A 12,249-nucleotide genomic window follows, 5' to 3' on the forward strand; every position below is an offset into this window, starting at 1 on the left:
TTGGGGTGAATTTTGGGCTGATTTTTGGGGATTTAGGGTGGGATTTGGTGTGAATCTGGGTGATTTTGGGGAGGTTTTTGGGGATTTGAGGTGACTTAGGGGATTTGGGGTGATTTTGGGGAGATTTTGGGGAGGTTTTTGGGGTGAATCTGGGTGATTTTTGGGGTGATTTTGGGGAGGTTTTCGGGGTGATTTTGGGTGGTTTTTGGGGTGAATCTGGGTGATTTTGGGGTGAATTTGGGGATTTGAGGTGATTTAGGGGATTTGGGGTGATTTTGGGGTGATTTTGGGGTGATTTTGGGAGGTTTTTGGCACGTACGGCGTCGGTGAAGGCGTCCACGTTCTGCTCCTCGTGAGCCTCCAGCAGCTTCTGGGGAGGAGGAGGAGGAGGAGGAAGGTGAGGAGGAAGGTGAAAATGAGGATGGCGTGAGGATGAAGAGGAGGATGAAGTAGAGGAAGAGGGGAATGAGGATGAAGATGATGAGGAGGATGAAGATGAAGATGAAGAAGGGGAGGATGAGGAGGATGAGGAGAAGAATGGGACGGGATGAGGATGAAGATGAGGAAGATGAGGAGGGAGGGAAGATGGTGAGAATGAAGATGAGGATGAAGATGAAGCTGAGGATGATGAGGAGGGGAGGAAGGCTGATGAGGATGAGGATGAAGCTGAGGATGGTGAGGATGATGAAGAAGATGAGGAGGGGAGGAAGGGTGATGGGGATGATGAGGATGAAGCTGAGGATGATGATGAAGATGAGGATGAGGATGATGAGGGGGGAGGAAGGATGATGATGAAGAGGATGAGGAGGATGATGAGGAGGGAGGAAAGCGGATGAAGATGAGGATGAGGATGCTGAGGAGGGAGGAAGGCAGATGGGGATGAGGAGGAGGATGAAGCTGAGGATGATGAGGATGAGGATGATGAGGATGAGGAGGAGGAGGAGGAGGAGGAGGATGAGGGGAGGAAGGCTGACCTTGAGCAGTTTGCACTCGCGGCAGTCGGAGAAGGCCGGGAACATTTCCTCGTAACGCTGCAGCGCCAGCTGGGGCAATTAACGCTAATTAACGCTCATTAATGCTAATTAACCACTCATTAACACTCATTAACACTAATTAACACTAATTACCCACTCGTTAACACCAACAAACACGAATGAACCCTGATGAACACTAATTAGCCCCTCATTAAACCCTAATGAACCCCAAATTAAGCCCTTACTAAACGCTCATTAACCTCCTAATTAAGCCCTAATTAATCCCTGATAATCACTGATTAATCACCTTGGTGTTGAGCATGTCCACGCCCTGAAGAAATGCTCCAGTCCTGACCCCAATTAACCCCTATTAACCCCTAATTAACCCCAAACTGACCCCTAATTAACGCTAATTAACTAATTAATCACCTTGGCGTTGAGCATGTCGACGCAGAAGTGGCAGAGGGCGGCCCTGAAGAAATGCTCCAGTCCTGACCCCAAGTCAGAGCTCCAAAATTTGGGATCAGAGCCCCAAAATTTGGGATCAGAGCCCCAAAAACTTTGGGATCAGAGCCCCAAAATTTGGGGTCAGAGCTCCAAAATTTGGGATCAGAGCCCCAAAATTTGGGATCAGAGCCCCAAAAACTTTGGGATCAGAGCCCCAAAATTTGGGGTCAGAGCTCCAAAATTTGGGATCAGAGCCCCAAAATTTGGGATCAGAGCCCCAAAAACTTTGGGATCAGAGCCCCAAAATTTGGGGTCAGAGCTCCAAAATTTGGGATCAGAGCCCCAAAATTTGGGATCAGAGCCCCAAAAACTTTGGGATCAGAGCCCCAAAATTTGGGGTCAGAGCTCCAAAATTTGGGATCAGAGCCCCAAAATTTGGGATCAGAGCCCCAAAAACTTTGGGATCAGAGCCCCAAAATTTGGGGTCAGAGCTCCAAAATTTGGGATCAGAGCCCCAAAATTTGGGATCAGAGCCCCAAAAACTTTGGGATCAGAGCCCCAAAATTTGGGGTCAGAGCTCCAAAATTTGGGATCAGAGCCCCAAAATCTTTGGGATCAGAGCCCCAAAATTTGGGGTCAGAGCTCCAAAATTTGGGATCAGAGCCCCAAAATCTTTGGGATCAGAGCCCCAAAATCTTTGGGATCAACGCCCCAAAATTTGGGATCAGAGCCCCAAAATCTTTGGGATCAGAGCCCCAAATCTTGGAGATCAAACCCCAAAATTTTGGGATCAGAGATCCAAATTCTTTGGGATCAGAGTCCCAGATTTTGGGATAAGACCCCCCCAAATATTGGGATCAGAACCCCAAAATCTTTTCAGATCAAACCCCAAAATTTGTGGGATCAGACCCCAAATTCTTTGGGATCAGAGCCTCAAATTTTGGGGTCAGATCTTTAAATTTTGGCATTTAAATCCTTTGGGAACAGACCCCAAAATCTTTTCAGATCGGAGACCAAAATTTGGGATCAGAGCCCCAAATTCTTTGGGATCACGGCCCAAAATCGTGGAGATCAAACCCCAAAATTTGGGGGATCAGGGCCCCAAATCTTTTGGGATCAGAGTCCCGAATTTTGGGATCAGAGCACCAAAACCTTTTGGGATCAAGGTCCCAAAATCTTTGGGATCAGAGCCCCAAATCTTGGAGATCAAACCCCAAAATTTGTGGGATCTGACCCCAAATTTTTTGGGATCAGAGCCCCGAATTTTGGGGTCAGACTCCAGAATCTCCAGGAACAGACCCCAAAATCTTTGAGATCAAACCCCAAATTTTGGGGTCAGATCCCCAAAATCTTTAGGATCAGACCCCGAATTTTTTGGGAAGTTTCAGGGATTGGACGCCGCAGATTTGGGAATCGGATCCCGAACCCTCAGGGACAAAAAAAACCCCCAAAAAAGCAGGAAAATGTCAAAAAAACCCCAAAGAAACAGGAAAATGACCAAAAATAAAAGCCAAAAACACGAGGGAAAAAATCAGGAAAACTAAAGAAATATGTGAAAAAATGAAAGAAAATAGGCAGAAAAATGAGGAGAAAAAGCAGAAAAATGAGGAAAAAAGGAAAATTAGGGGAAAAGGCAGAAAAATGAGGGAAAGAAGCAGAAAAATTTAAGAAAAAAGCAGAAAAATGAAGGAAAAAAGGCAGAAAAATGAAGCGAAAAAAGCAGAAAAATGAGGGAAAACAGCAAAAAAAAATGAAAGAAAAGAGCAGAAAAATGAAACAAAAAAGAAAAATGAAGGAAAATAAGCAGAAAAATGAGGGAAAAAAAGGAAGGAAAATGAAGGAAAAAAATTAAAAAATGAAAGAAAAAAGCAGGAAAATTAGGAAAAAAAGCAGAAAATTAAAGAAAAGAGGCAGAAAATGAGGGAAAGGGGCAGGAAAGGAGGAAGAGGAGGAGGAGGAGGGGAGGAAGGCCCGACCTGCTCGTAGATGTCGATGGCGCGCGGGAACTGCTCGAGCTGCGCCGCGTACGCCGCCACCTTCAGCAGGCACTTGTTGGCTGAGCTGGGGGCGGGAGGGGCAGGGGGCAGAATTCCCAAAAAAACCCAAAATCCCGAAAATTCCACCCGAAAAAACCAAAAATCCCAGCCGGAAAACCCAAAAATCCAAAAATCCCAGCTGAAAAAACCCAAAAATCCCAGCCAAAAAACCCCAAAATCCCAGCCAAAAAAACCCAAAAATCCCAGCTGGAAAACCCAAAAAATCCCAGCTGGAAATCCCAAAAATCCCACCCAAAAAACCAAAATCCCAGCCAAAAAACCCAAATCCCACCCAAATCCCAAACCCAGCCACCTTCAGCAGGCACTTGTTGGCTGAGCTGGGGGTGGGAGGGGCAGGGGGCAGAATTCCCAAAAAAACCCAAAAAACCCAAAAATCCCAGCCAAAAAAACCCAAAATCCCAGCTGAAAATCCCAAAAATCCCAAGCCAAAAAACCCAAAATCCCAGCCGAAAAAACCCAAAAATCCCAGCCGGAAAACCCAAAAATTCCAGCCAAAAAAACCCAAAAATCCCAGCTGGAAAACCCAAAAAATCCCAGCCGGAAATCCCAAAAATCCCACCCAAAAGCCCAAAAATCCCAGCCAAAAAAACCCAAAAATCCCAGCCAAAAAACCCAAATCCCACCCAAATCCCAAACCCAGCCACCTTCAGCAGGCACTTGTTGGCTGAGCTGGGGGTGGGAGGGGCAGGGGGCAGAATTCCCAAAAAAACCCAAAAAACCCAAAAATCCCAGCCAAAAAAACCCAAAATCCCAGCTGAAAATCCCAAAAATCCCAGCCAGAAATCCCAAAAATTCCAGCCGAAAATCCCAAAAATTCCAGCCGGAAATCCCAAAAATCCCAGCCGGAAAACTCTGATTCCCACTAAAATCCCAAAAAATCCCACTCAAAAAAACCCAATTCCCACCCAAATCTCAGAAATCCCACCCCAAAAAACCCGAATTTCCACTGAAATCCCAAAAATCCCACCCAAACTCAAATTCCCCCCCCAAAAACTCAAATTCCCACCAAAATCCAAAAAAATCCCGCTCAAAAAACCCCAAATCCCAAAAATCCCACCTGCAAAGACCCAAAAATCCCTCCCAAAATCCCACCCAAAAAACCCCAAAATCCCACCCGAAAAATGGCAAATCCCAGCCAAAATCCCACCCAAAATACCCCAATTTCTACCCAAATCCAAAGACTCTCACCCAAAACCAGCAAATCCCAAAAATCCCACCCTAAAACCCCCAAAATCTCAACCCCAAAAAACCCAATTCCCACTGAAATCCCAAAAATCCCACCCAAAAACCCCCCAAATTCCACCCAACCCCCCAGATCCCAATGGATCCCAATGGATCCCAAAGGATCCCGGCCAAGGTCTCAGCAGATCCCAACGAATCCCAACCCAGATTTGGAGCTGGGATCCCTCGGGATCCACTGGGATCTGTTGGGATCCTCAGGGATCCGTTGGGATCTGCAGGGCCTGGTGGGATCCAGGTTGGGACCGACTGGGATCTGTTGGGTCTTGGGTTGGGATCCGTTGGGATCCGGGTCGGGATCTCTCCCGATCCTTTGGGGATCCCCAGGGATCCACTGAAATTCGGGTCAGAATCTGTTGGGATCTCTTGGGATCCCTCAGGATCAACTGGGACCCAGATCTGGGATCCACTGGGACCCTTTGTAGTTTGGGTTGGGATCCATTGGGATCTCCAGGGCCTGGTGGGATCCGGGTTGGGACCGACTGGGATCCGTTGGGTTTGGGGTTGGGATCCGGGTCGGGATCTCTCCTGATCCTTTGGGATCTCCAGGGATCCATTGAAATTCGGGTCAGAATCCATTGGGATCTCTTGGGATCAACCGGGACCCAGATCCGGGATCCACTGGAAGCCTTTGTGATTTGGGTTGGGATCCATTGGGATCTACCGGGACGCGAGGGGTTGGGGGGGTCGGGATCCACTGGGATCTGTTGGGATCTGGGTTGGGATCGACCGGGATCCCTCGGGATTGGGATCTGGGGAGACGCGTTGGGATCCGCTGGAATCCATCGGGATTCGGATTTGGGATCCCTCGGGATCCATCAGGATTCGGATTTGGGATCCCCCAGGATCTGTTGGGATCTCTGGGGATCTAGAGCTGGGACCTGCTGGGGTTTGGGATCCCCCAGGATCTGTCGGGATCCATTGGGATTTAGCTTGGGATCAGCTGGGATCCCTCGGGATCTGCTAGGACCCCCTGGGACCCTTTGGGACCCGGGTCGGGATCAACTGGGATCCATCGGGATCCTCTGGGCCCGGGATCTGCCAGAACCCGTTGGGGGTTGAACCTGGGATCCGTGTCGGGATCTCATGGGATCCATTGGGGCTCAGATCCGGGATCCCCGGGATCTGCTGGGATCTGGGCCTGGGATCTGCCGGGGTTTGGGCCTGGGATCCCTCAAAAATCCGTTGGGATCCCCGGGATCTGCTGGGATCCGGATTTGGGATCCCCCGGGATCTCTTGGGATCCGCTGGGATTTGGGATTCCCGGGACCTGTGGGGATCCCTCGAAATCTGTTGGGGTTTGGATCTGGGATCCTGCGGGATCCCCTGGGACTGGATTTGGGATCTCTCTGGATCCCCTGGGACCCGCTGGGATCTGCTGGGATCCCTCAAGGATTTCTGGAGATTTGGGATCCCCCAGAATCCGTTGGGATCCTCTGGGATGCGTTGGGATCCCCGGGATCTGCTGGGATTTGGGATCCCCGGGATCTGTTGGGATCTGGGTCTGGATCCCGTGGGATCTGTGTGGATTCGGGATCCCCTGGGATCTGCTGGAATTCCCCGGGATCCGCTGGGATCCGTTGGGATCCGCTGGGCTCCGGTACCTGGTGGATTCCTCCCCTCGGTAGTAATCGGCCGCCTGCTCGTAGTGCGCCACGGCCTGGGGGGAAAACGGGAAAATTCGGGAAAATTCGGGAGAATTCGGGATCAGATCCCAAAAAATCCCCCAAAAAACCTCCCAAAAACAGCCGGGAGAGACGGGATCCACCCGGAAAAATCCGGAAAAAAACCCAGAGAAACTCAAAAGATCGCGGGAAATCCCGGGGAAAATCCCAGAAAATCCTGGGGAAACACGGAAAAAAATCCTGGGGAAATCTGGGAAAAAATTCCAGAAAAATGCCAGGAAAAGTCTGGGAGAATTCTGGGAAAAAATCTCGGAAAACCTCAAAAATATCCCAGAAAAATCTGGAAATAACTTGGAAAAAAAATCCCAGAAAATTGAGGAAAAAATCCCAGAAAAAATCTGCAAAAATCCTGGGTGAACACCGGAAAAATTCCAGGAAAAAGCTGGGAAAAATTCACAGAAAAACTCAGGGAAAAAACAGGGAAAATCCGGGGAAAAAAACTGAAAAAATCCCAGAAAAAAACCCCAGAAAATCCTGGAAAAATCCTGGAAAAAAATCACAGAAAATCCGGGAAAAAATCTCAGAAAACAGCAGGAAAAAAATGCCCAGAAAATCCTGGAAAACCCCAGGAAAAATTCTGGGAAAATCCCAGAAAAATCCTGGAAAAATCCCAGAAAAACCTGGGAAAATAAAAAGGGGGTAAAAATTGGATTAAAATGGGATTAAAAAGGGGATTGAAACAGGATAAAAATGGGTAAAAGAAGGGATAAAAATGGGATTAAAATGAGGCAAAAACAGAATAAAAGTAAGATTAAAAAAAGGATTAAAAAGGGATAAAAATGGGATTAAAAAGTATGAAAAAACTAATTAAAAAGTGATAAAAATGGGGTAAAACTTGGGTAAAAATGAGATTTTAAAAGGACAGAAAAGGGATAAAAAATGGGCTAAAAATGGAATATAAAAAAAGATGAAAATGGAATAAAAATGGAATAAAAAAGGATAAAAAATGGGATTAAAACAGGATATAAAAAGGGATAAAAATGGAATAAAAATGGAATAAAATTGGGATAAAAACGGAATAAAATTGGGATAAAAGCTCCAAAATTCCAGGAGAAATCCCAGGAGGGAACAGGAGCTGAAATCCTGGAATTCTCCATCCCTGCCCCTCCCCCCTCCTGGAAAGTTCTGGAATTCCGGTGGCTCCGGGGCCGCCCCCGCTCCGTCTGCTCCTGCTGGGGGCAGGAAATGCTGGAAAATTCCCAGGAATTCCTGGAAAAATCCCAGGAAAACACAGAAAAATGCAGAAAAGCCCCAAAACCCCAGAAAAATCCCAAGAAAATCCTGGGAAAATCCCAGAAAATCTTGGGAAAACATAGAAAAAATGCCCAAAATTCCCAGAAAAATCCTGGAAAATTCCCAGGAATTCCTGGAAAAATCCCAGAAATGCTGGAAAAAGCCCAGAAAAATCCCCAGCTCTCTGAAAACTACTAAAAAAAAATCCCAAAAAACCCCAAAAATCCCTGAGAAATTCTGGAAAATCCAAGAAAAATTTAAAATAAAGAAAAATCTGGGAAAAACCCCAGAAATTCCTGGAAAAATTCCAGAAAAAACCTCTAAAATTTCAGAAAATCACCAAAAAAATCCCCAAAAAATTATCACAAAATCTTGGGAAAATCACGGAAAAATCCCCCCAAAATCCGGGGGAAAACCTCAGAAAAATCCCAGAAAAATACAGAGAAACCCCCCAAAATCCCAGAAAAAATCCTGGAAAAATCCCCAAATTAAAAAAAAATTTAAAAATCCGGGGAAAACCCCAGAAAATCCTGGAAAATTCCCAGAAAAATCCCCCAAAAATACCAGAAAATCTCGGGAAAATCCCAAAAAAATCTCGGGAAAATCCCAGAAAAATGCCAGAAAAAAACCCAAATTCCTAGAAAAATTAAAAATAAAAAAATTCCCAAAGAAATAAAAAGAAACCTCCCAGAAAAGTCCCAAAAAATCCTGGAAAATCCCAGAAAAATCTCCCAAATTCCCAGAAATTTCCCAGGTTTTTTTCCATGATTTTTCCAGGATTTTCCTGGGAATTTCGGAGATTTTTCTGAGATTTTCTGAGAATTTTTTCCAGACTTTTTGGGGATTTCCCCAGGATTTTTTTAGGATTTTCCTGGATTTTTCAGGGATTTTCCCAGAATTTTCCAGGATTTTTCTGGGGATTTTTCCTGTGATTTGTGGGGGATTTTTGAAGGATTTTTCTGGAATTTTTTTTGGGATTTTTCCGGGATTTTTTGAGGATTTTCCCAGGATTTTTTCCTGTGATTTTTTTCTAGGATTTTCCCGGGGATTTTCCAGGATTTTTCTTAAATTTTTTTTTCTTTTCCCGGGATTTTTCCAGAATTTTCCCAAGGTTTTCATGGAATTTTTCCAGGGTTTTTTTTCTGGGATTTCCCAGGATTTTTCTGGGGATTTTTCCTGTGATTTTCTTCCGGGATTTTTTCTGTGATTTTTTGAGGATTTTTCCAGAATTTTCCTAGGGATTTCTCCAGGAATTTTTTAGGATTTTCTCGGATTTTTCCGTGATTTTTTGAGGACCTTTTTTTTATTTTTCCACACTTTCCCAGGATTTTTCTGGGGACTTTTTTCTGTGATTTTCCCGGGATTTTTTTCCTGTGATTTTCCTGGGATTTTTCTGTGATTTTCCTGTGATTTTCCCGGGATTTTCCCGGGATTTCTCTGGGATTTTCCTGGGATTTTTTTCCTGTGATTTTCCCAGGATTTTCCTGTGATTTTCCTGGGATTTTCCCGGGATTTTCCCAGGATTTTTTTCCTGTGATTGTCCCAGGATTTTTTTCCTGTGATTTTCCCGGGATTTTCCTGTGATGAAAACGGGGACAGAAACGGGAAATTGGGGAAAAAACAGCAATAAAAACGGGAAATTTGGGATGAAAATGGGAATAAAAATGGGAAATGGGGAATGGAAACGGGGACAGAAATGGGGAATTGGGGAAAAATGGGAATAAAAATGGGAAATTGGAAAAAATGGGAATAAAAATGGGAAATTGGGGATGAAAATGGGAATAAAAATGGGAAATTGGGGAAAAATGGGGATGAAAATGGGAAATTGGGAATGAAAATGGGAAAAATGGGAATAGAAATGGGAAATTGGGAACAGAAGTGGGAATAAAAACGGGAAATTGGGGATGAAATGGAAAAAATGGGAAATTGAGGATGAAAATGGGAATAAAAATGGGAAATTGGGGAAAAATGGGGATGAAAATGGGAAATTGGGAATGAAAATGGGAAAAATGGGAATAAAAATGGGAAATTGGGAACAGAAGTGGGAATAAAAACGGGAAATTGGGGATGAAAATGGGAAAACAGGAATAGAAATGGGAATAAAAATGGGGAAAAAATGGGAAATTGGCAATAAAAATGGAGAAATGGGAATATTCCAAGAAGAAATGGGAATGAAAATGGGAAAATGGGAATAAAAATGGGAAAATGAGAATATTCCAAGAAAAAATGGGAATAAAAATGGGGAAAATGGGGAAAAAATAGGAAATTTGGAATAAAAATGGAAAAGTGGGAATATTCCAAGAAAAAAATGGGGATAAAAATGGAAAAATGGGGATAAAAATGGAGAAATGGGAATATTCCAAGAAGAAATGGGAATGAAAATGGGAAAATGGGGAAAAAATGGGAAATTGGGAATAAAAATGGAAAAGTGGGAATATTCCAAGAAAAAAATGGGGATAAAAATGGGAAAATGGGGATAAAAATAGAATAAAAATGGAAAAATGGGGATAAAAATGGGAATATTCCAGGGAAAAGAGGGATATTCCATGGAATAAATGTGAATTTTCCATGGAATAATGGAAATTTCCCAGGAAAAATGGGAATTTTCCAGGGGAAAATGGGAAAATCTTTGGAAAAAGAGGAATATTTAAGGGAAAAATGGGAATTTTCCAGGGAATAAATGGGAATGTTGCATGGAAAAATGGGAATTTCCCAGGGGAGCAGCTGGGTGTGGGAGGGGGAACAGAAACCCCCCAATCCCAAATTCTGGGGGGGAATTTTGGGAATTCTCTCTCACCATGTCTGTGTAGATCTCGATGGCGCGGAGCAGGCAATTGACAGCCTCTGGAAAAGGGAAAATTGGAAAAAATTGGGGGAAATTGGGGGAAAATTGGGAAAAATGGGGGGAAAAATGGGGAAAAAAGGGGAGAAATGGGGGAAAAATGGGGAAAAAAGGGGAGAAATGGGGGAAAAATGGGGAAAAAAGGGGAGAAATGGGGGAAAAATGGGGAAAAACAGGGGAAAATGGGAATGGGGCCCAAATTTCAGGATCAGAGCCCAAATTTTGGGATCAAACCCCAAAATCTTTGGCATCAGAGCCCCAGGATCCTTGGGATCAGACCCCAAATTTTTTGGGAGTAGACCCCAAATTTTGGGATCAGAGCTCCAAATTTTTTGGGATGAGAGCCCCAAAATCCTCGGGATCAGAGCCCCGAAGTTCCCAGAGTTAAAATCCAAAAAAAATCAGGATTGGACCCCCCCAAAACTTTGGGAATTCTGCCCAAAAACCGCAGGAATTCTGCTCAGAAAGCGGAACGTTCTGCTCAAAAACCTGGGAATTCTGCCCGAAATTCTGGGAATTCTGCCCAAAACTTTGGGAATTCTGCCCAAAACTCTGAGAATTCTGACAACAACTTTGGGAATTTTGCCCAAAATCCTGGGAATTCAGCCCAAAACCCCGGGAATTCTGATGTAAACTTTGGGAATTCAGCCCAAAACCCCGGGAATTCTGACGAAAGCTTTGGGAATTCTGCCCAAAACGTTGGGAGTTTTGCCCAAAATCCCGGGAATTCAGCCCAAAACCGCGGGAATTCGGCCCCATCTGCTCAGCTCGGGGATCCCCGGGGAAAAGGGGGAAAAAAGGGGGAAAATGGGAAAAAAAAGTGGGAAAAAAAGTGGGAAAAGACCCCCAGGGAGGAGGGGCACGGGAGCCGGGAACATCCGGGAATTTTGGGGGATTTTTGGGGATTTTGGGGGGGAGTTTTGGAATTTTCAGGGGATTTTGGGGAGTTTTGAGGGGATTTTTGGGATTTTAGGGGGATTTTGGGGAATTTTCAAGGGATTTTGGGGAGTTTTAGGGGATTTTTGGGAGTTTTAGAGGGATTTTCATGGGGTTTTAGTGGGATTTTAGAGAGATTTTATTGTAATGAGATTTTAGAGCAATTTTAGTGGGATTTTAATGAGATTTTAATGAGATTTTAATGGGATTTTAATGAGATTTCAGTGGGATTTTAGCAGAGTTTTACTGGGATTTTAATGGGATTTAAAGAAGATTTTAATGGGATTTAAAGGAATTTTCCCAGAATTTCAGCGGGATTCCAATGGGACTTTTGTGGAATTCCCTCCCCCACGCCCCCAGACCCCCCAGAATTCCCAAAATTCCCCAAAATTCCTGGAATTCCCAGCCCTTACCCTGCGGATCTGCCTTCTGGAAGGATCTGGGATTTTAGGAGCATTTTAATGGGATTTTAGTGGAATTGTTAATGGAATTTTAGAGACATTTTAATGAGATTTTAGTGGAATTGTTAATGGGATTTTAAAGAGACTTTAATGTGATTTTAGTAAAGTTTTACTGGGATTTTAATGGGATTTTAGAGAGATTTTAATGGGATTTTAGTGGAATTGTTAATGGGATTTTAGAGAGGTTTTACTGGGATTTTAGTGAAATTGTTAATGGGATTTTAGAGAAGTTTTAATGGGATTTTAGTGAAATTTTACTGGGATTTTAGTGGAATTGTTAATGGGATTTTAGAGAGATTTTAGTGGAATTTTAGGAGAATTTTACTGAGATTTTAATGGGATTTTAGTAGAATTTTACTGGGATTTTAGTGGAAT

General features: G+C 44.1%; 1 protein-coding gene across 1 annotated transcript; it reads right to left on the reverse strand.

The window, feature by feature from the left end:
• Nucleotides 1-265: 265 nt before the first annotated feature.
• On the reverse strand, nt 266-11,852 carry LOC121365290 (alpha-soluble NSF attachment protein-like; the record flags this gene model as incomplete). The annotated part of the gene is made up of 7 exons (XM_041489342.1): nt 266-370; nt 975-1,043; nt 1,404-1,471; nt 3,361-3,482; nt 6,322-6,377; nt 10,433-10,479; nt 11,827-11,852. Coding segments are annotated over 7 exons (493 nt in total), but the record flags the coding sequence as incomplete, so codon positions are not given.
• Between the last annotated feature and the right edge of the window lie 397 nt (nt 11,853-12,249).

Source organism: Pyrgilauda ruficollis, unplaced genomic scaffold, assembly GCF_017590135.1.
Source record: "Pyrgilauda ruficollis isolate IOZ18807 unplaced genomic scaffold, ASM1759013v1 scaffold929, whole genome shotgun sequence".
NCBI lineage: Eukaryota > Metazoa > Chordata > Aves > Passeriformes > Passeridae > Pyrgilauda > Pyrgilauda ruficollis.